We start from the raw sequence: 23,526 nt of genomic DNA, 5'->3' as shown, positions 1-23,526 counted from the left end.
GCAATTTGTCATTAACTTCATTCAGACCTGATTTTTAGATGTCATTCTAATGTTTAAGTTGTAAGAAAATTCTTACGCTGTTGTTTCTAGAAGGTTGGTGTGATCTTTGGATAATATTCTGTTCAGCATCTTTCCTTTGTGATTTTGTTTCTGTAGTCCTGTTCCCAGCATTCTCCTAAAAAACTACATGGAAATAGCTGATGGGAGGTTAGCTAGATTTGATTTCAGAAAATACGCAGTGTGCTGCTTTCACTCTACACTTGTTATGTAGAGTGATAAACCAGCAGGGTTTGTTTTTGTCCTTTTCCTTTTTTTGTGACTTCATTTTTTTGTTGTCTTAGTTCTTTAAATAACTCTCTAAGATCAGATAAACACTGATTTTTGGGCAAAGGAGTGCGTGAGGAAGCAGAAGAGTGCAAGAGGTGGGAGGGGGACTAGGGAACAGGAGTGCACTGAATGTGTATCCTTAGCCAAGCAGTCGCTGTCAGTTTTGATTGTACAGTCCTTCTTATTGTACCCTGAGCTAGTAACATCTGCCATGTCCTGCTTGCTTTGCTGCAATGACTTAGGAACCCTAGAGTCAGAAAAACCTGAGGACATTTCAAAAGCCTGTTTTCAGTTATGCACTTAATTTACTATCTTTATTTTCTTTAAATCTGTTTAGTCAAATCTGTCAAAAAAACAGTGATTTTCACTAGGTTACGGAGAACCTTTATCTTAACTCCATCAGATCTGACTATGTCTTCTAGTAGAAATCAACAAGCTCTGTTGTTTCCAGCTAGGTAATTTAGGTGTTTGACATGTGTCCACAGTTTTTTACAAAGGTGCCTGAATTTCAAGGGAGCCTGGAGCCTCCAGAATTTTTAGTTTGAGATTCTTGTTTCTGTTACATAGCTGTGGTGTGCAGCTGGAGTCAATCTCATGGGATGGAGACCTTTGGAGCAGGAGTCTGGGAATGGACAGAAACTAGATCCTGGACGTGATCCCCTCACCTGCGATAGGGAAGTGGAAGGCGAGAACAACAAAAGTAACCATACATCTCCTGAAAAGAAAAAGGTCAGAAAAGAAAATGGATTTTTTTTTTTCCTCTGGTGTTTTTTCTCATTCCATCCCTGACATGCCCCATCTCTCAGTACCTTTGTACTATATAATGCTCTAGCTTGTACTTCTGAGGCATCGTCTTGTAGGGCAGGGTTGTGGTGTTCTGGCTCTTCAGTAACTTTGTGTATGATTTGGGATAAATCATCGAGGATAAAATTTTCCCAACTTCTGCTTTTGAAACATTTGGAATTTTGAAAAAAATCCTAATCATAAGTGTAATTAAGTGCTTGAGTGAGGAATGAGGAAGATTATGGAGTCCTCATCAGTGTAAAGTAATAAAAAAAACAAAACAAAAAAACAGGCAAAGCTTTGTTAAAAAGAACATAGACATAGCAGAGTCCATGAGTTCATTTGGTTCAGAAGATTTATTCCAGCTCTGTTTTTTAATAGTCTTAAGTGGTTTTTTGGTTAAGAACCAAGCTGTAATTTGCAGATAATAATACAACATTTTATCCTTTCTGGTTTGTGGGTTTTTTCCACAGCTGTCTTACACTGTTGCCCTATAGTCTTCTGAGATCAGCTTGCTTAAGCTGGTAGGTTGAGTGCATCCCAGCTCCACGGGATTCTGTCTAATGCCAATCTTGAGTGATACGTAGTCAGACATCTCAGAAGATAAATTATAGGCTCTTTGGCCAGTTGTTCCAGATACTAGTGCGGCAACATGAATGAAATTTGCACAACCCATATTACTTATTTGCATCAGCTTGGAAGAGACTTGGCTCTTTGAAGTCGGCATTGTGGTATTTGCATGTGGAAATGTTGCCAAGCACTAATACACTCAGTCTGATCTGAGAGGAGCACTGATTCTGCTCTGTGTTTTTTCTCCTGAAGGCGAAGGAGCTCCATGAAATGGATGCCACGTCCAGTCGTGTCTGGATCCTCACTAGTACGCTGTCAACAAGTAAAGTTGTAATTATTGATGCCAATCAGCCTGGCACAGTGGTGGACCAGTTCACTGTCTGCAATGCTCATGTGCTCTGCATTTCCAGCATCCCCGGTAAGTGGGGCCCAGGCACTGACTGTGATCTGCACAGGGTCACTTGCTCCACTGAGGAGTGAAAAATGTAGTGTTCTCACTTCAGAACTAACCCTTGGACCTTGCTGCATTCTGTAATTGTGTCTCAAAACCATAACTCAGATCTTGCCTTCTTGTAGGAGCTTTCCATGGAGATCCCTCACTGTTGAATGTTTAGTAAGTCATTCCTTTGGCACGTAAAGGATGGTTCTTGGGAGCAAGAGTGAGCCTTGCTCAGCTTTGGGAGGGCTCTGTAGCTGGCCTGGATGTTGATGCTAGGGATGAGTTGACTGATGCTATGGTGCCTCCTCAGGGTAGTGAACCCTGAGGGTCAGCATCTTCCATCCATATGGTTACCTCAAGAGTACTGCTATATTTAAATTAGCAGTGACAGCTAGATTTATGGGAGAATCTGTTCTTTGCCCTTCAGCGGCCAGTGAGAGTGATTATCCTCCAGGCGAGATCTTTCTGGAGGGAGATGTAAATCCTGAAGAGTCGTCTGGAACAGATGGTGTCTTGGCAGGAATCACTCTGGTGGGCTGTGCGACCCGCTGCAATGTGCCACGAAGCAACTGTTCCTCACGTGGTGACACACCTGTGCTGGACAAGGGACAGAGTGAGTTTGGGGACATAAAACTTAATGGCAGTCCAATTATAGGTAGTCCCATATGAGCTTATGGTCTTACAGCTGCATCCTCCTGTCCCTGAGTTAACTACTTCTTAGGCCTCAAGAAGTTTCTTAACTTCGTACAGGAAGACCAAAAGCCCTTTTGGTATGTTCCTCTTTAGAGCCCTCCTTTTCTCTCTGAGTGATCCACATCCTGCAGCCTGGCTGCGGGCGTCATATAGAAGAGTATTTTGGACAGGTGATAATGTTTGCCCTGCTACAATTGCTTCTGTTCTCATTCCTCTGAACGTTCTCTTCTTGTGAAGTCAGTTAAGCCCATATGAAAGCTATAATGATGCCCTTGCTGACTCCATACTGCAGTGGGCAGCCCTGGAGAACTTCTGATGTTGTGCTATTTGTTTAAAATAGCCTCTATTCCCCATCCAAGCAGAAAATACTGGATGAGCTGCTGTCTGTGGTGCAGGCTCAGGGCTTGGTTGAATTTGGCAAGGAAGGATAAATTTAGAAATTGACAACCTGATTTCTATATAACGAACGTACCAGCTCATTCTCTAGTACATCTCACACTGTTCTTTGTCTTTTAGGTGAGGTGGCTGCTGTCTGCAATGGGAAGATCAACCAGTCCCAGTCTACTGAGGAGGCAACAGAAGCTACAGAGGTACCAGAGAACGGTACAAGCGAGGCAGAGCCTGCTCAAGCCCGGCCTGGCCCCCTCACGGAGCACGTGTTTACAGATCCAGTCCCGGCACAGGCATCTCTTAGGCAGAATGGGTAGGCAGTCTGCGGTCAAAGTGCCAGTTCAGTTATTTATCAGCTCTGTTTTCATAAGCTTTTTGAGATGAGAACCAGCCAGATCTTCTCATAAAGCGTCAAACTTTTTTCAGTTTTGTGCCCAAATAGTATTACAGATGGGGTGATAGGGAGAGAAAGAAATGAAATGAAAATAAACATGGTTCAGCCTGCAGCAGACTCTGTCAGCTGGTTAAGTGCAAATATTTGATCTCCCAGTATGAATTTAGACCTGCTGTTAAGACATCTTCCAACGTACATGTACACTTCATGTTCTTACTGAAGGAGCTTATTGATTCATATGTAAAAATGATTATTGATTTATTCTAGGAGTACCTCTAATTTGCTATAAAGGTAATGAAGAAAGCATATTTGCCACTCAAAAATTCTTAAGACAATTGAGTCTGATGTGATGGCCTGAGGAGCAAGATGGAAGTCTTGGGTATAAATCATTCCTAGATGACCAAGTTGTTCTAAGTTGTTTCTGTTGAAGTTGGAAATGAACAGAGAAAATACTGTTTTTATAATAGTACTGCCAAACACTAAGTTAAAATCCATAGATTTGAAGTACTTGCTATTTGTATTGATGGGAAAAAAAGAATGTTTTGTGTATTGCAGATTCAGGAGTCAAGCAATTAAAAAACACTGAAGAGAAGGAAGCGATGTAGAGTCATAGAATCGTTTAGGTTGGAAAAGACCTTTAAGATCATCAAGTCCAACCGTTAACCCAACACTGCCAAGCCCACCACTAAACCATGTCGCTAAGCACCACATCTACATGTCTGTTAAATACTGCCAGGGATGGTGACTCCACCACTTCCCTGGGCAGCCTGTTCCAATGCTTGACCAGTCTTTTGGTGAAGAATTTTCTCCTAATCTGCAATCTAAACCTCCCCTGGCACAACTTGAGGCCGTTTCCTCTTGTCCTATTGCTTGTTACTTGGGAGAAGAGACCAACCCCACCTGGCTACACCCTCCTTTCAGGTGGTTGCAGAGAGTGATCAGGTCTCCCCTCAGCCTCCTCTTCTCCAGACTAAACACCCCCAGGTCCCTCAGCCGCTCCTCACCAGACTGGTGCTCCAGACCCTTCACCACTTCGTTGCCCTTCTCTGGACATGCTCCAGCACCTCAATGTCCTTCTGGCAGTGAGGGGCCCAGAACTGAACCCAGCACTCGAGGTGCGGCCTCACCAGAGCCGAGTACAGGGGAATGATCACTGCCCTGGTCCTGTTGGCCGCACTATTTCTGATACAAACCAGGGTGCTGTTGGCCTTCTTGGCCACCTGGGCACACTGCCAGTTCATGTTCAGCCAGTAGTTGACCAACACCCCCAGGTCCTTTTCCTCCAGGCAGCTTTCCAGCCACTCCGCCCCAAGCCTGTAGCGTTGCCTGGGGTTGTTGTGACTCAAGTGCAGGACGTGGCACTTGGCCTTCTTAAACCTCATACAGTTGCCTCAGCCCATTGATCCAGCCTGTCCAGCTCCCTCTGCAGAGTCTTCCTACCCTCCAGAAGATCAGTACTCCTGCCCAACTTGGTGTCATCTGCATACTGAGGGTGCACTTGATCCCTTCATCCAGATTATTGATAAAGATATTAAAAGAACTGGCCCCAACACTGAGCCCTGATTTGTATATACAAGTGCACTTATCTGTGCACTATGCCAGACTGTGAGCGTAGATGGGCATTCTGTGCATTGCTACTAATAAAAGCCTCTAACAATATTCTTTTGCCTCTTCAGGGAGAATGGGCAGCTGAAGACAGAGTCAAGCACAACACTGCCAGATCAGGAGTCGAATGGGGATGCTGCTGGGACTTGCACCAGTGCTGCCCCCACCATGTGGCTGGGAGCACAGAACGGCTGGTAGGTTTCCCTTGGGCTGGCAGATCTCTCTGTCACCTCCGTTCTCCTCTGGGCTCCACTTTGCACATCCTCACACCTTTAGTTCACTTCTTGTTTCTGGGGTAGGTTTTCATTGCTGATTGTTGTTCTGAGCCCTCAGCTCATCATAGGCATAGGGATTTAATCTCACTTTCTTACCTAACCTCCACCTTTCCTACCAGAAGAAAAGACTCAAGCCTAGTCAGGCTGAAGGTGTGGGGCCTTGCTGCTAACTCTCCCCGATTTTTCCTTTCTCACAGGCTTTATGTGCACTCGGCTGTATCCAACTGGAAGAAGTGTCTGCACTCAATAAAGCTGAAGGACTCTGTACTTAGTCTAGTGTAAGTGTGCATGCCAAGGGCCACTGAAGGAGAAGGTTCAGTGCCTAAGTGATATTTTAGATGGGGGTAGCAGCTCTTTGTCAGTCATCTTTTTCTTTACTCTTCTAAGTGCATTGGTTTGTGAGGAAAGTTTTTTGTTATTGGAAAGCCTCATACTGCGCCATTTTCCTGCCTAAGTGCAGACCTGACCCAATTCAGTGAATAAGGTACTAAATGAGATTAGCAGTATCAGGAGGAATAAGTGGGGAGGAGAAATTACTGGGGTGTAAATTAGGTGAATTTTTTGAACTTGATGGAGTTTGTAGTGTGAAGGAGAAGTTAACCTCAACAGGAAGTTATGGAGGATCTTACTACAACAAACATAAGAGGTATGACCCTCAGCCCTTGCAGGATGTTCCTGCAAGTGCTAAACTGAATGGGAATTGTAGAGAGAACATAAAGATGGTGTGTGTGGATGTCAGAAAAGATTTGTTAGTCCCTTACTTCTACACATTTTGGAAAGTATTTACTTTTCTGTGATTTCAGGCATGTGAAAGGGAGAGTCCTTGTAGCTCTGGCAGATGGAACACTAGCCATATTCCACCGGGGAGAAGGTAAAAATCAATGTAATAAGAGAAAACCAAACTTGGCCGAAAGTGTAGCAATGGATTAAATACTATTCTGAGTCGAGAAGGAAGGGTACTGGCTTGCCAAAGTACGAACATATGCTTAAATGCATAGCTATTATACACATGCAATCCTTATCCTAAAACATCTAAGGCATACCTTAACACCATTTCCTGAGTTTTTCTGAACAAAAAAATATGCTGTGTAGTATGTGCAGAGTAAATGCAACACTCTGAGGAATGCATATGCTGTGCAGTTGTTTGAGGCATGCTTGGTAAGTTTAATGCATTTGGGCCGTATCGGTGTTACTGTGCATTGACAGATCAACTGTAACAGAGTATGCACAGGGAGCTCACACAGCTCAGCTAGGCCGTATTTGATCAGATCAGTTGCAAACAGGCCCACTGCTTCCCAGAGACTTTGCACCCTGTGTAAGCAGTGGAATTGATGACTGCATACACAGCAGGCAGAGCGGGGATTCTCTGGAAGTCTGGAAATCCCAAACAAATGGGACCTTTACATTACATTTGGTCAGTTTTTCTTGTTGCAAAAAAGAGATGTCTGAGTAATCTGACGTGCCTTAATCTTGTCAGTTCAAGATATTTTTTCAATTCTGTATTTTTTTGTCCTCTTCACTGTTGTAGGTTTTGTTTCCCTACGACTTGAGCAGTTTCTGAGCTGTGTTCATACCTGAAAGCATGTGGGAATTTGCTGTTACTAAAGTTTGCATATTAAGAACTTAATTACTCATTGAGTAGCAGTTTGTCCAGCAAGCTGAAATACAGAGATTTCTGGTTTTGTGCAATCTAAATTTTGATTCAGCCTTTGTCATGAGTTCAAGCCTGACCATTGACACATAAAAATTGTTCCCATCAGAAATAGGATGACGCTTCATGACGTAGAGGCCACCTGCCCGTGAAGGACACAGTATCTGCCTGGTTAGTTAGAAAATAAGTGTGAAAAAAGGGAGGTTGATTCCTTATCCTGGCTTTGACAGTTTGGGAAAATTAGGTCATCCATCTGTGATATGAGGAAGCCTCACCACAAGGACTGTACGGTCCATTTCCTTTTAACTTTCTGAATAGTCTTGTTAGGCTATCTTTCTTCTTCCCCTGCTGTTTTTGTTGTACTTGTTAGAGAAGCCTGTTCATTTCATTACAATAAAAGGATGTTTAAATTAGCCTGATTTGGAGAGCTTTCAGACCACCAAACTAAACTTTATCGTCATGTGTTTTGTAAGTATAAGGCCGTGCCTGAAGTAGTAGTATGGATTTGTGGGAAGGTCACAGACATAAGCAAAAATCAGAAAAATGAGCATTTGATTATTAGCTAAGCATTTATAACTAGATATATATGGAAAGGTAGATGATTCTATTGTATACTGACATGTCATGAAGGAGCTGCATTTTTCCACGCTTGTTTTTCACCTTAGATGGTCAGTGGGATCTCAGTAATTACCACCTTATGGACCTCGGTCACACTCACCATTCCATCCGCTGCATGGCGGTTGTGTATGACAGAGTCTGGTGTGGCTACAAGAACAAAATTCATGTTATCCAACCTAAGACAATGCAGATTGAGGTAAGAGAGCAAATGTGTGCATGTGTATGCATGCACATGCTTGTGTTGTGTTTATTGTTACAGCTGTTTTCTGCTGCAGTGTAGGAAATGCAGAACCTTTGTATTGTCATTGCTGACTGTAGGATCCAAATTGCAATCATCCGGGTCATGTTATGACTCAGTCAGCCAGGGGGATATTTATCCTTCCTCCCTTACAGAGCTTAAATCTTTAGGTAAGTCTAAACTGAGCACTTTCTTTGCTTTTACTAGTGAGTCTATGGGGCCATGTACTGTACACATCTACGTGTGTGCTTTTTAGCTATCCTTCATATAGTCAGACTTCTCTGTCTATAGGCATTGTGGCACAAAGGAAGAGTACATTTAGCAAGCCCCAGTGATCCCACTTGCCTAAGAAAAAAATGACATTTAGAGCCTTTTGGTTGAAATTGAATACAGTGGTATTGGTACAAACCTGTTTGACAGTGCTTGGAATAATTCTAATCAAAGGGAGAAGTGCTGAATCTGAAGTTCACATCAGTGAGCCAAGGCATTTTGATCTTTGGAATTTATACTGGGCTTGTGTATTTTCCTTTTCTACCAAACACATTGAAAGCTCTTGGTTTCTAAATGTTCTTGCTCCTGAAGTGGTCTGCAAAGACCATTATCTCTGCAGAGCTGCTATACAGCTCATCATTCAAGTGAGGGATTTTCTGTGAACCTCTCAGAAGTGAACTTCTGAGGTCAGCTGGCATTAATACATTTTCTCCAAGAGCTCTGAAACGCAAACAAGTCATCTCAGTTGAGGAAAATGGAGTATATGTGTCGATAATTGCAAACCTTTTGTGAAACTCACATTGGTCCACCTGTTTGGTATTTCAGAAATCCTTTGATGCCCACCCTCGGCGGGAGAGTCAGGTGCGACAGCTGGCATGGATTGGCGATGGAGTATGGGTTTCTATCCGCCTGGACTCCACTCTGAGGCTTTACCATGCCCACAGCCATCACATCTGCAGGATGTCGACATTGAGCCTTACGTCAGCAAGATGCTAGGTGAGGCAGTAGGGACTGTCAGTAAATGGTCTGTTGCTTACTGAGATCAGAGAGAAATCAAAATTCATGAGCAGACCTCGCACAGTCATAACTGACTCTCCAATTCTTATGCATGCTTACTAGGCACTGGAAAGCTGGGCTTCTCATTCGTGCGGATTACAGCCCTGCTCATTGCTGGCAACCGCCTCTGGGTAGGCACAGGGAACGGTGTCGTCATCTCCATTCCATTGACTGAGAGTAAGTGACATTTATTGGAGGTACTTTTGCATCCCCCCCGAAAAAAAAGAACACTTTTCTGTGTAATTTGTGCAGCATGGCAGATGGCTCTGGCGGGCTCATGCTTTCCAGACATTTGTACTCTGAACCAGACACACCTTTGATCGTGGCAGTGTTCAGAGAGAAGAGCCCTGAGTGTGAGCAACCCTGAACTTGGTTTAACTCTTCCTATTAAGGAATTAAGTGTTCAGTTGAATGGATTTAACCTGTTTAAAACCAAATAGGTATTTGTTACTGTCCCTTTCAGTTCAGTTGAAGCCATTTCCTTCTTGGGGGACCAATGACATCTCTACCATCTGTACAGTCTTCTTTTTTTAAGCATGACCTTTGACAGAGCAGACTGATGTGAACTGATTCTGTAGCTACTGGAAAGCAGGAGAAGCAAAGCTTTTAGAATTGTATTAAGTCTCCAAAAGGAGGCCATGGGATGAGAAGTCAGCAGGAAGATCTCCCTGGAAATTTTGTTTTGGCATAGACATCTAAACATCTCCATAATGGTATTTTCCAGAAACTGACCTTAGAAAAGCTTCATTACTCAAATTAGGGTTCAGCTTTATCAGTGGAGTAGAAATCCGTATCCTATGCCAAATCCAACCCCTTGAGGAGACCCAGCAGGAGTAGTTAATGGGTGCATCTCTGGAGCTGGAAGTTTAGTTGAGGCTCTTAATAATCCTGTTCTGTACCTGCCAGTTAGCATCTTATTTGAAGGTCTGTTCCAGATTATAATAGGGGAGTAGGATTTGAGGCTGATAGCAGTTGCTTTCAACAGAAAGCAGCCAAATTTGCATTTCCTCACCACTGCTCACAGGAAAGCTGAGAAGCAAATGGCTCTTGTATAAGAGGAGCAAACCTATTGTAATCCTCCTGGAAGTCAGGGCTGAGGTGGTCTCCTCTGAGGGCAGTGGAGCTGGATGTGCCCGGGGCTGACACCAGGAGGCCAGTGACACGTGAAGTCTTTGTGCATTGTCTGGGTCTCATTTCTGAATCCCTGTTTTAAAGCCATTCTTGGGGCTATCCTAATTCTGAGTTAAGCTTGTTCCCTGCTGTGAACCAGTTGCATTATCTTTTTTTTTGGTGTTTCTGTAAAAATGTAAGCAGTAAGGTCTCACTAGAAACTTTAGCAATGGATCCTTGTGACCATGGTCCCTCTGCCATCTCAGATACTACATTTGTCCTTGTAAGATAAGAGGAAAGTGAGCAAGAACAGTGTTCGTATAAACTGATCTGTAGCTCCTAGGTTTTATACATTTTCTGTTGCTCCTGAACTTTCTCCTAGTAATCACCTTTTTCTTCTCTCCCGTCCTGCTTGTGTCTTCCTGTGCCCCTCTGTGTTCCCACTCCTTGCCTGTGCCTAGCTGTAGTCCTCCACCGAGGCCAACTCCTTGGGCTCCGGGGTAAGTCTATTGCCTCCTTCCTTCAGCTTTTATTCCTTCTACGCCCATCATCTTTGCAGGCACCCTTCCATCTTGCCATTCAGTGCTCTCCATCCATTTTTTTCCTCATCGCTCTTTTCATTTTAAGTTGCATCTGAGAAAAGCGACCAGAGACAGTAATGTAAATATCCTCATTTCCCATGGCTAAAAACATTTTCATCCAATCTCACCAGCCATCCCTCTGGGGGGTGGGGTTGTGTCGAGAGTACTATTCTTCATCAGTAGTTCTCTTATTGTGGTAGGCCAGGTTTAAGACGGGACCTGTAAAGGTTCATTCAGTCAGAGAGTTCCAGGAAGCAGGAGTAGACTGTTCTTCCAAGGTCCTTCCTTGGTCATCCTTGGTTTTCCAAGGATCCTTCTCTCATGATTTCCAGGCCAATGGCAGTAGGTGCTGTGGCACCTGCCAGCTGCCAGTAATCAACCAAGACTTTAACCAGAAGGGACTTTGATAAACATCAAGAATTGTTTGGGTTTGTGCCAGTTAAGTCAGGGTCTGAGTTCAAATTTATGCTTACCGTAGCCTTGCCAGGGTCAGAAGGGAGTATTTTTTTTCATTGTAAGACATTTCTGTGGCTGTCCAGAAGCATATCAACATATGTCTCCTCCTTTTAAGGCATCTGATATTGGTTGCAGTAAGAAGCGAGAAGTGCTAGTACCAGCCCTGTCTGTCAATCACATGAACTCATCCAGTTGTAGCTGCTCACAACAGACCAAAGCACAGAGGTGCAGAGAGCCTTCATCTTGGGGATCTTCCCCCTGCACACACTGATTCTCATTCTTCCATCAAAATATTTGTACTTGTCTGCCATCCTGGCTTGAGCCTGTTAGGTAAAAGTCTCTTTGTCCAGGTCACTTAATAACTGAAATCCAGCCCAAGCCAAAATAGAGAACTACAGATATTTAAGTAAGCAATTCAGTTCTCTCACAGGAAGTGAAAGCCTTCTGATTCTAATACTGGTTTTCTGTTTTACTGATGTGGGTGCACGCGGAAGGAAGCATCACCCATCCTGAGCTCTGAGCACTGGTCTCTGTTCCTTGGGGAGTGGAAGCATTTACATTCTCTGAGCCTGGACATGAAGGATGCCAGCCCCCGAGCTCACTGTGAAATCTTGGAAGCTCTGGATGATGAACATCTTTTCAGAAGTTCATTGCTTGAGTAGCTGATCTTCTGGTGTCCAGGACTAGGGAAAGGCCTCACTCCACTGCTGTGACGTTTACTGGGCTGAGCAGCCTTCATCAGACCCAGGGACTGCTTTCAGCAGCCTGCGTGCTCACAGCTTGGCATGAGCAAAGGACTCGACCTGGAAACTGAGCAACTTTAGCCAATCCAACCCTAACTCTCCTCCAGGTGCCCTTAATGTCTCATGGGTACAGGGGACACCTTTGGATACTCGCCAGGTACAAAAGACCAAGGCTGATCCTAGGACCCTAGGTGATTTCTGGAGGCTGGACAGGATTGCTACTGGTGAAGAGGCCTTCACTGGGACACCTCAGAGACCTTGTCTAGCTTGCCCTAGAGTCACTCTTGCCCAGCACTCCAGGAATGTGTGCCTCATTTAGTAGCCAAATACTAGATTTGGATGAGATAATGTAGTTTGTTATCATGAGTGGATTGTTACCAGCCTAAGAGAGAGGGACTGTGTAGTCTAGTGTGGTGTCCTCCATCACATCCTTTACACAAGACCCTTTAAAGAGGACCTGCGCCTTTAAAGGTTTTCCTTCATGGCTCATGAGTTTTTTCTTTGAATGAGTCCCTTCTGTAAATGGGACTCAAAGCCACCACTGACGATATTCCTCCTCCCTGTCCCCAGCCAACAAGACCTCACCAACCTCTGGAGAGGGTAGTCGCTCTGGCGGGGTCATCCACGTGTACGGCGATGACAACAGTGACAAATCTGCCAGCAGTTTCATTCCCTACTGCTCCATGGCTCAGGCACAGCTCTGTTTCCAACGGCCACCGTGATGCTGTCAAGTTCTTCGTCTCTGTGCCTGGTAAGGATGAGCGCAGCCCTTCCTTGGGAGGGTCTTGTCCTGCCGTCCATTCTGCGGCAGGAACTTGAGCTGATCTGCAGCAGACAGCTGTCCATGCTATTTCTGGCGCTTGCAGATCACTGTGGCTCAGACACCAGTAGTTTAAACTGCAGTGACTTCCAGATTTCGCCAGCAGAAGGAAGTGGCCTGCCCAGTTGTGCTTGTGTGTGTTAACTGCATGGGGGCCGAGCAGAGGCACTGACAGCACCTCTGTCCTCTCCCAGGCAATGTCCTAGCAACCCTGAATGGGAGTGTGTTGGACAGCCTTCAGAGAATCCAGCACAGCGGCCACAGAGACTGAGGGGCAGAAGCTGAAGAACGTCCTGGTGCTGAGTGGAGGAGAAGGATACATCGATTTCCGGATCGGTGAGCGCCTCTGATGGGAGGCATCTGGAATGGGAGGGGGTGCAGGGCTGTGGTTGTGGAGAGAGGGATCACTGCTGTGGGAAGCAAAATCTGAAGAGCACTGATCTCTGTTTCTCCTGCCTCTGGCTACGAGGGCAGATAGCAAGCATTTTCCTTGCACAGCACAATGACTGCCAAACCCTGCCCCTGCAGGCAGGCAGTGCCAGGCAGTTGGTGTTAATGGCTCTGGAAAGAGTAAAACCATCTGTGCCACTGGCTCCAAACACTGCCGTCCCACTGCGGTCACCTGTGCTGCTCAAGGCTGCTCCATGTTGCAAACATTGACTTCCCTGAAAGGAAGGGTGGTTTTCCCTACTGCTGGAGATGGTTTGTTCCATCCATACAGTCCCGCCTCAGAAAAGCACCATGTTGTTTATGTTCTCCAGGCATAAAAGGAAGGTCTCAGCCCCTGCTGTCTGTTGTCAGACTGCTGAGACTGTAGCAGGGATATTGGCCTCTTTGGAAGTGTTCCAGAGCACTGCAACTTGGGATTTTCTTTCTTGTCTTTTTACTCTCTATGTTCTCTCTTCAGGGGATGGAGAAGATGATGAGACAGAGGAGAGTGCAGGAGATGCCACCCAAGTGAAGCCAGTACTTTCCAAGGCTGAAAGGAGCCACATTATTGTGTGGCAGGTATCATATATCCCTGAGTGAGAATTTCTCCTTTCCCACCAATGTAAGTGTCCCTCCTCCCGCCTGAATGCCAAGATGTACATACAGAACGCCTGCATTATACCTACTGCTGGAAACCGACCCCAGACAACTGCAACGGCTCTGCCTCGGACTGTGATCCCCCCTTCTAACCTCTGAACTTGCAGCTTTCATCTTGGGCCCATGCGCTTTCTGCGTGGTTGGATTATTGTTCTGCTCTGGAGCTGGCATCTACAAGGAGAGAAGTGGCAGTGCATCGATGAAGTGAAGCTTGGAGCTAGAAACTGTGCAAAGCCTTTGCCCAGCGCTCGGGAGCTGGCAGCTAGGTGGGTGGTGCTCGGGTTCTCCGGCAGGTTGCCTCACTCCCACCTGCATGAGAAGTATTTCCCCCTGGCATCCCCTGCCAAAGAAGTGCCGGTGAATCACAACTTCTGCACCACCCTAGCAGAAATCCTTTCTAGTTCACCAGTGGAGTCTCCACTTTACTACTCTTAAGCACAGAATAATGTCCTACGGACTGAGAGCAGCCAGGTCCTGGGAACCCTCAACAGAAAAGAGTGTCAGGGTTTGGGCAGCACTTCTGCTCTTTGGCTGGAGAAGACAGCAGTGCCATTACTGTGGCAGAACACATCCTCCATATCTGCAGATGGAAAGTCTCCCTCCTCTACTTCTGCTGTTGTCTCAGCAGTTGTGTGCTGGGTGACTCTGTGTGTCCAGAGATGATTGTTTGGTAGCCGCAGGTGGGAGATGGGTGTGCGATTGTGGAGGCCACAGGCCTTTGCAAACTGTGGTAGCAAAGGGGTACTGGAATCTTCCTTTTTTAAGAGCAGAAAAGGCAGCAGTACTTTTAACTCCCCCTTCCAAAACTGCCAGGCAGAAGAGAACTCTTGAGTTCATTCTGAAAGGTTCAAGAGAAAGCTATCTCTGCATAGCATTTGTTGGCTTTTAAAACACAGGCGAGGGCAGATGATGTTGGTCCGCTGTGAATTCTTTATTAACACACTGACCCTTGACTCAAGGCTGTGTCCCCATCCCAGGAACTGCTGGAAGGAGATGGCTGTTTTCCTTCACACTGTGACTCGGTTAGGAAAGACTGTGTAGATGCAGTCAATGTATAGAAAGGCTGTGTCTCACCTGAGGTCACACCGAAAAAGGAATTGAGGCCAGATCTCAAGAATTGAGGCCAGATCTCCCGACCTCTTTTACCTACCATTGTGAGCACTGAGTTTGTTACTAAGTAGTTTGAAAAGCTGGAAATATCTGACTCCTGAAAAGAATTGACACTCCCAAGTAAAATTCTGATGGCCCTCCTTGTGTAAGCAGTGCTGGGGGATTCCAAAAGTGCATCCTGCTTACAAGAGAAGCAGCAAAAAAATGGGGCCAGGGAGAGCGGTTTTGAGCTCCAGATGCAGAACATGGCAGCTCCAGATGTAGAGGCAATGGTTTGTCCTCCCTTTCTGATCATGGAACAGACCTGTCCCCACAGGGACAAGTTCTGTTTCCTTTGAACACTCACTCCCCGGATGTGCAGGACTAGAGTGAGTAGCAGTCATTGGTGATGAATTTGGAAGCTCATGGTTGTCTTGTTTCTTCCCTGAGCTGTGCAGCACTCCAGGGTTCACAGGGATGTCCTTGTGCCAGTGCAGCGATATGGGGACAGCTGGGGGAAGCTTCCATCTCCTGGAAAGCGCCCAGCTGTGTCCTGTGCTTGTCGCTATGGCCTAGGCTGCCCTCAAGGCTCGTGGTCTGAAGCTACTCATGTGCCACAGGGATGTAGTATTCACAGGGGAAGCTCTAACATGTGGCATCTGTCCTGATGCAGCAGCACTGAAATGCTTCTTGGAGCCACAGTTCAGAAAAAGCTGGGGCATACATTTCCCCTGCAAAGAGGCAAGAGGACATCTCCGGAGAAAAGAGGCCTCAGCCAACAAAGTACGGCGGCGCAGTGGCGCCCATGCTGCCTGCGATCGGTGCTGGTGGCACGCGCACCCGCACCACCCTTCACCGAGGTAGGAAACCAGCTGGATGGTGTCCTTCAGCCGTTTGCACACTGGGCTGGCATTTGGCTAAGGGTGCTTGGAGCAGCCCACCTGCATGGAGGGGGATGTTTCACCAGGGACATTTCACCAGGGCACTGCTGACCGTGCCAGATTTCTCATTCACTTTCCCAAAATGCTTTCTGCTAGGAAGAGCTCTTTGGATCACAACACAGAGTGCATCACAGTTAACAAGATCAACATTTAGACCACAGATTCCACAGACGTGTAACAGTTCATCATTTAGGGCTGGATAAACTTCATAATTTGGGCTAATTGAAGGTAAAAAAAAAAAAAAAGCCGTAGTAGGCCCAGTTCCTTAGCTCTATCAACTCTTCCATAGGAAAATAGAGAATTGCAACGTTCTTACCTCTTACTGTTTGTTCTGTATCTGGTTTTAGCAGTCGAAGTGACAGTACTCAGTCTCCTGTCACCCACTGGGCCCTGGCAACATAAGGAAACCAGTCTTGGGCCTCTACCAACAGGTTCTTTTCCAGCTCGGTGCATGTTTCCTCCAAGAGAAGCACATGTCCAAGAGGGGCAGCTACAGCTAAGGAGACCCAGCCCCTGCTGTCAGCTCCTGTGGGCGTTTGGTGGCTGCTGGGCAGCAAGGTGAGAACTGACTGGCTTCAACACACTTCCCTGTCATATCTCCACTGTGATGTATGTAAAGTATCTTGTATGTTACAAAAGGATTTTAAAAAGTGTCTTAAGGCCTGTAAAACTCCGCTATTTGGTCTGAAGATGGCATTCTGTAAAGAGACTGCTGTATGAATACGTTCCCATGCTTTGTCCCCTATGCTATCAAACAACAAACCATATCTGTTCTGTATGTAATAAATGTGTTAACATCAGCAAGTGCAGTGTGTCTCGTTCCTGTAAAGACACTGGGATTTCTGCTCAGTCTTTAATAACAGCAAGACACTTAAAAGGGTGGGAATGGCAGCTCAGGTGTTCACTGTTGAACAATTCAGTGGTGAGAAAGATGTGAATTGCTCACAGGGTCACAGCAGAAGGGGCTGGTCCTGCAGGTCACAGTGCAATCTGTAGCTTCTCCTAGCATCAGAAACAAAAGGTGGAAAAGCTCAGGAGCTGGCAGCTAGGTGGGTGGTGGCTCGGGTTCTCCGGCAGGTTGCCTGAGCTGCTGGCTAACTGCAGCTGCCCTCGTGGGGTGCCCTCCAGGTGAGCAGCCAGGGTTAACACAAGAGGTTCAGCTTTCAACGCTCAGTTTGCAAATGTCCTCTGTCAATGCAGGGTGGTACTTCACAAAGGCCCATAGCAATCAGTGACATTCAGGACTCCAGGAAGCGAGTTCCTGTTAGTCCCAGCAGCACTTAAACACCTTCGTACTAATTTTGTAGAACTGCATTAATTCAGGGGCTGTATACAGCAGTAATAGACGAGGGGGCCACCTCCCTGTGCCAGGAGCAGCTTCTGCCACTGAGCAGGAATCCCCAAGGTGAGTCACCTCATGACTTCAACACCTGCACTGTGGTCCTGTGCAGGCCACGGTGAAGTACAACAGGCAGTGCCTCCTGGTTAATAGAAGCACCCCAGCGAGGTTTGGAAACATGGCTCTGGGACCCATCCCACACCCCTGGGGCTGCACCATTCCATACGGCCAGGAGCAGTTTGAGCAAGGCACTGCATGAAGTGCTGCCATGTCTGGCACCCCACCTGGGTGGCTGAGGAAGGGCCTACCACTGTCATCCGTCAGACAACCACCCCCATGCTGTTAAACAATCCAGGAGGTTAATGCACAGGTTTGAGAGTCCCGGCAGTGCTCCCAGCGTGTTCTAGGCATTGAATCCAACATGTGGCAAAGTGGGACCGTGCAGCTTTCAGAAAAGGGACCTTCACAACTGAACAGGGCTCTCAGGCTGCCCAGGGCTCTGCGTGAAGAGCCCCCACAAGCATTAAGGCCCTGAGGTCATCAGCAGGCCATGTTTGTCCTGATCATCCCCATCCGTACGTGGGCCCTTTCCACCCATGGCCCAGGAGCCTCATTTAAGCATCAGCTGTAGCCTGCAGCCTTTGAGCTGTGCTCTAGCTGTGCCTATCTCCAGCTGCTCTTCAATGGACCCCTTGGACTGGGGGTTTGGACTAGATTCTTCAAAGGTCCCTTCCCACCCAAGTCATCGTATGATTCCATGCATTATGTATTACCTCCATCTGCTTCTGCTCCTGGCTGGGTTTCCTGGATGGACCCTGGCCATGGGTCATTTCTTGCCTTGTCTGGGGCTGTTGGTGGACCCTGTTACCAGCATTGGCTCTACCCGCTGTGGTCAGGCTCTGTGGGACCCCATCAGGGAGGACACTGCCCGTGCTGGGGTTGCATTCAGCTCCTGGCTGTGCAGGAACAGACGACTAGATTGTTCTACTCGTCCCATCTAAGTCACACCTACACCTCGTTTCCCACCTCACTTGTCCTCGGTTTGTGTGCTGGTTCAGCAGCACCTCAGTCGCAGTAAGGCCCGGCCCAGCACCTGGCAGCAGTGGCGATGGAAACCAGAGAAAACTGTTTTCCATCAGCTGCAGCAGGAAGTCTCAGCCTCAAGCTGCTTGTGCCTTTAGCAACACTCTGGGTTTTCCCTCCCTGGATTTTCCCGTTGCCTCTGAAGCTGGTGAACCAGCCCTGCATGTGTCCTGCAGCACTCCTGCCACAACAGAGGGACAAATGCCCAGCTCTTCCCAGCCAGCTTTTAAAGCCAGCCAGCTTTTAACTCTTGAGAAAAACCTTCCCTCTTACCCCATAGGAGCCTCTGGTGAGGAACCCCATGGAAGTCCAGGTAGCTGATTTCAATCCATTTGCTCCTGCCTGATGACAGCCTCTTTTCCGGGTGGCTGGGGCCACATGTTCCCCTGTCCCATCCAGGCCTGCCATGACACTGGGCAGGGCACAAAGTCCAGGTTTTGCTTTCCCTCAGTAAATCCTTTCAGGCTACCTGTGATTTCAGGATGCTGCAGCAAATGGAACATCACTTCTTGACTACAGCAGCCAAAAGAAACTAAATAGCTGCTTCTGTAGGGAGCTGATCTGTAGGGTTACAAAAAACACAACAGCGCTTGTGCCCCTCCGCCCAGACTAGACCCTCCAACAGTTCCTGACACAAACAACAGAACCCACAGCCACCACAAGAGAAAATGAAACGCTAAGAACTGCACTGAGTTGCATTTTTGCAATGGTCACCACAACACACTGCACTGGAACAGGTGGTAATTTGTGACTGGCTTCACGTAGTAAGAGCCAATCCTGTATACTTTGCATCACCAGAATTAAAAGGATTCTCCTATCTTCTGATAGCTGTCCCTGGGAATAAGAAGCGATAGCTTTGGATAAGCTTAGGATCCAAAGTCAAGCTGTGTTCCTTCCATGTTGTTCATTGCCATCATACATAAGTAACCCAGATGATTCTGCAGCAGTTAAGAGGAATCTGATGCTGTGCCTGTATTTGGTAAGCTAATGACTCTGCATTTGGACCTTGTGATGATCTCCATGCACTGAAAAAACACAACCAAGTTTTCTTAGAAGTGTTCTGCAGAGGTTAGAAAACATTTATTTTTGTTAGTAGACACATTTGTACACAGCTCTGTGAAATAACATTATGTTCTCAGTAATTTGTGATTTATCTGAAAAATGTTCTTAAAAACCTAATTTTCGGTCTATAAAGGAAATTGTGCTCCAAAGACTTGTAGCTGAATGACAGGAGCTATACATTCAGGGACTATACAGGGAACTAAGAAGGTTCCTCTGCTGACTGAGACGAAAGTTACGGAAAAAAAAATCTGAATGCATCTGCATCTTTCTTTTCAGAAGACGTGACTCTATAGGGCTGGGGAAAAGCTAGGAAACCTGGATACACCATACCACAGCGGACAAGCGGTTCTTCTGTAAGATGACGTGCTTCTAACACAGTGAGAGCATGTGGAAAGCTCAGGACACAGGACAAGTCTTTATACTGGTGTCCCTGCAGCCTTTTTCTTTGCGCCCTGAAGGGGAGAGGACACTACCTTCTCCAGATCAATCACTGCTCCTCTGTGATTGGTTTTCCCTCTTTCTGCCACTGCGCAAGGATCATTTGCTCGCAGCAAAGGCGGGTACGGAAGGTACCGAATGGTCTCCTCTGGCACTGGGGTGAATTTCTTGAAGGCCTCCTCCTCATGCTTGGGCACCATACGCCAGTCATGGTACATGACTTTGTCGATCTCTCTCACTTCTTCTTTGGTTTGGCCTGAGAAAAGATGATGAACAGTAGTGGACAACGCTATCGACAACAAACTCCCACCAGGAAACGCAGCAAGTGTCAACTCTCCAGGATCAAAGATGCTACAACAGGCAACAGTAAAGGAAGCTTTCAAAGGTTTGGACAGTATCTGCTATATATGGGATCCCACCTCTGTCCTTGGAAATCAAAACAGAAACAGGCCGAACGGGCTACAGGCAAGTTGTTCCAATTCCATGGTTAACTCCCTCTCTTAACTTAAAATGTCACTTCATCTCTCTCTGGTTCAGTTTCGATAGCTAAGGAACAAGAGGAATTTCTCTCTACGCTGATGAAAGTTCCGTGGGAAATTTAACATTAAAAATACCCAACAACTTTAAACCTTTGAATGAGAAACGTTTCAGAAAGTCTAGTAAGCGACAATCATATGCCTAATAGAAAAAGCAGCTTTAAAAAGGGAAATTCGCTCACTCAACTCCAAGTGTTAATTTAAAATCCCGGTAACGTAAGTTTACTTGCCATCACTCCTGGTTCACTGACGATTTCACCCGGAATACCCTTATACGTTCATTCTCTGACTTGCTTCCAAAGGCTCACAACAGCCCGTCACCTCACCCAACGCCCCGTCCAGTCAGCTTGCCATCTCTCCCAGGTCAGCCTACACCGGCTCTATCACAGCGTTCCTTAGAAATGCATTCTGTGAGGGCTAGATCCCAGCGTTCACGACTAAACAAGGGAGAACTTATTTTCGGATCAGCAGACCTGAGACAAACAGGTTTCCCAAGCAGGAGGGCTGCGGTTTTCCTGCAGCTCCCCCCCCCGCCCCCCTCCCCGTTCTTCCCCGGTCCTGCCCAGAGGCGCTCGCTCCAAACCTCGTGTGTAGGCAAACAAGCCGGTTTTACCTCTGAAGGTCAGGTAGCCCCAAGCTCTCCCGTGATCCATGTTCTGCAAAGCAAACACGGGCCTGTCAGGGCGGCAAGCCGCGGGGCAGCGGCGGGGAGCGGGTCGGGGCCGGGGGGGGGCGGCGCTCACCTCGGCCGTGTAGTCCGCCTTCACCTTGGTGATGACCCAGTAGCAGGGCTCGTCGTGCTCCCACAGCCAGGACTTGCGGGTGACGGTGCGGCCCACGCCGAAAGCGCGGCAGGCGGCAGAGCAGCGTGAAGAGCCGGTTCTCGCTCCGCACGTCCCTCCCAGGCCCGCACCGGCAAGCCGCTTCTGCGTCAGGGGCCGCCGCATGGTCTCGTAGTCCAGGGCGAAGCGCTGCGACTCCCGCGGCCGGTTCTTCAGCGCCCGGTACTCGCGGACCTTCTTGGCCATAGCGGCGATGGGCCGGTGCAGCTTCTTGCGGGCCATGGCGACGGGCGGGGGGCTGCGCCGGGACCCCGCCGCTTCCCGCGCACCCGGAAGTCGCCCCGTCCGGCGCCGGGGCGGAACGCTCGTGCCCCGGCGGAACGCTCGTGCCGCGGCCCAGCCGCCCGGGGGAGGGAGCGGCTCCTCGCCCCGCAGCCCTCGGCCGGGCTCCGCCGGCAGTTTCGGGCGCTCCTTAAGCAGCTCCGACAGCCGGGCGGGCTCCCCGTGCCCGCCTGCTCCTGCTCCCGCTCCTGCCCCCGCCGGAGGTGCCGGCAGGCCTGTCGCTGCGGCGTGAGCCGCGGCTGAAAACCGGCGGGGTTGGGGAACGCGCGGCCCGGCGGCGCCCCGCGGTTTTATGTGCTGGACAGCCCCTTCGGATCAGCGCGTTCGGGTTTGCTGGGATGGATCCTGGTAACTGAAAGCCCGGGATGGATTTGAACAGATTCGTGTATGTCAGGCCCAGGAGAAGGGAGCTTTCAAAGCCAGAGTTAAATCGCTCGGTAGGTTCTGGAAGGTGAAAGCAGTGTTGCAGGTCTGCCCGGGGCCAGAGTCAGCAGCTGGGCCGTGAGCAGGAGCCAGGTCTCGTAACTGGTTCCCAGGCCAAGACGAATCCCCCCTGCACAAACCGCTCCAGCCGCAGAGTGCCAACACAACAGGAACCGCTGCTGGCAGCGTAGATTAAAGTAGAAAACGGCATAGGTTTCTAAAAACTGCATAGGCTCTAAAACTGCGGACTATATTAGTCCCTGGATTTTGACTACAGGCTTGTAAATGAACCTGCCAGGACAAAAGTGTTTGGTGGGGTTTTTTTTTTCTTTCTCTTTTTAAACACATATTATATTGAAGGAAATGCATCCGTTCCAGTATTGTTGTAGAGTCCTTTACTGAAGGCATTCAGGCATGCAGACTGTTTTTTGTCAGCAGCCAAGCTCAGTGCATGGAGGAAAAGTGAGGCGCAGGGAGTGTGTGTTACACAAGTAAAACACCCATTTTAAAAGCTGTTAATGCTCTTAAAATAGGACATTTCTCCTAATATGGTGCATGTCTCTTGAAAAAGGACAGGGGAGTTTTAACAAGGGGGGCATACTTAAGTTGACAAACACTGATTTAGAATAAGATACTCAACCTCAATCCACACAAGTTTGGGAGACAAAGCAGAGCAATTAAAACTGCTTGTTACAGGCTGCAGAGTGGGCAGCTGGTGTCTAGGCCCATGCAGCACAGGTATCAAGCTTCTGCCCTCTCAGGCACCTACACTCAGGTTTCTGAGGGGGCACAGAGCAGAAGCGGACACAAGAATGCTTGAAAAAATGTGAAGTTGCCTTAGTCAGACGCACAGAAAGGGCAGGCAACACCTGGAAGTGTTTAAGACCAGGCTGGATGAGGCTTTGGGCAACGTGGTCTAGTGGAGGGTTGTCCCTGCCCGCAGCAGGGGGGTTGGAACTAGATGATCTTTAAGGTCCCTTCCAACCCAAACCATTCTGTGATTCTATGAAACACAGCAAGTCATCAGGAAAAACTGATGCAACAGATGGCTAGAGACAGCATCTCCTGGCTGCCGCAGCAGGAGAGTGAGCGCAAACCATGTTCCAACCACCTCCTCGTCTGGCCTATCGGGGGTCACTGGGAGTAAAGTGCAGGTCACAAATGTCTCCTGGTATCCGGGCACCCTGAGGCGTCGGCATGCTGACAGGAAGGTAGCAACATCCAGGCAGCCCTGGACAGCAGCAGGATCCGTCGTTTGGTTTTCCTGAAGGTGAAATCTCACATTAAAGAAAACCCCTTTACTCTGGGGGTGCTGCAGACGCTCAGGGATCAGCGCCCTTTGCTACTGAGGGAAACCCTGGCACAAACACCCCCGCTCCCCCACTGGAGCGGTCTGGCAGAGCAGCAGCCACTGACCGACGCGACCACTTACCCCGATGTGCTCAGCACAAAGTTCTCCTGCTTGACGGCTCCTCCTGAGCCACTGGTGGGCAGGGCAAACCGGTGAGGGGCCCGGGGTAGGGTAGCGGTAGGGGTAGGCCCCGCTCTGCCGCCCCGGGCCGGCCCCCCGCCCCGCGCGAGCCCGACGTCATCACGACACCGCACGTCCAATCGGCGCCGCAGCCGCAGTCATGCCTCGAGGGAGCGGCCGGTGACAGTCCGCCC

General features: G+C 48.0%; 2 protein-coding genes and 1 long non-coding RNA gene across 3 annotated transcripts in view; 1 reads left to right on the top strand and 2 right to left on the bottom strand.

The window, feature by feature from the left end:
- Positions 1 to 16,656, top strand: part of MAPK8IP3 (mitogen-activated protein kinase 8 interacting protein 3) — a 79,708-nt gene extending 63,052 nt beyond the window's left edge. Inside the window, 17 exon segments of the mRNA XM_075768053.1 lie at positions 895 to 1,056; positions 1,933 to 2,098; positions 2,547 to 2,732; positions 3,329 to 3,515; positions 5,273 to 5,395; positions 5,674 to 5,754; positions 6,280 to 6,347; positions 7,793 to 7,941; positions 8,800 to 8,920; positions 8,923 to 8,970; positions 9,094 to 9,207; positions 10,602 to 10,640; positions 12,491 to 12,627; positions 12,629 to 12,671; positions 12,935 to 12,983; positions 12,985 to 13,076; positions 13,648 to 16,656. Coding sequence (XP_075624168.1) covers positions 895 to 1,056; positions 1,933 to 2,098; positions 2,547 to 2,732; positions 3,329 to 3,515; positions 5,273 to 5,395; positions 5,674 to 5,754; positions 6,280 to 6,347; positions 7,793 to 7,941; positions 8,800 to 8,920; positions 8,923 to 8,970; positions 9,094 to 9,207; positions 10,602 to 10,640; positions 12,491 to 12,627; positions 12,629 to 12,671; positions 12,935 to 12,983; positions 12,985 to 13,076; positions 13,648 to 13,769 — 1,887 coding nt within the window. The 3' untranslated portion in view covers positions 13,770 to 16,656.
- Positions 1 to 23,526, bottom strand: part of LOC142603950 (uncharacterized) — a 221,404-nt gene that overhangs the window by 128,647 nt on the left and 69,231 nt on the right. The window lies entirely within an intron of this gene.
- MRPS34 (mitochondrial ribosomal protein S34) lies at positions 19,337 to 21,529 on the bottom strand. Its single transcript, XM_075767897.1, is given in 8 exon segments — positions 19,337 to 19,833; positions 19,836 to 19,881; positions 19,883 to 20,034; positions 20,928 to 20,970; positions 21,058 to 21,162; positions 21,164 to 21,211; positions 21,213 to 21,233; positions 21,235 to 21,529. Coding segments are annotated over 8 exon segments (636 nt in total). The 5' UTR covers positions 21,379 to 21,529; the 3' UTR covers positions 19,337 to 19,756.

Source organism: Balearica regulorum, chromosome 15 (assembly GCF_011004875.1).
Source record: "Balearica regulorum gibbericeps isolate bBalReg1 chromosome 15, bBalReg1.pri, whole genome shotgun sequence".
Taxonomy (NCBI): domain Eukaryota; kingdom Metazoa; phylum Chordata; class Aves; order Gruiformes; family Gruidae; genus Balearica; species Balearica regulorum.
The sequence above is the reverse complement of the archived record's forward strand: the minus strand, read 5'-3'. Positions and strand labels throughout refer to the sequence as shown.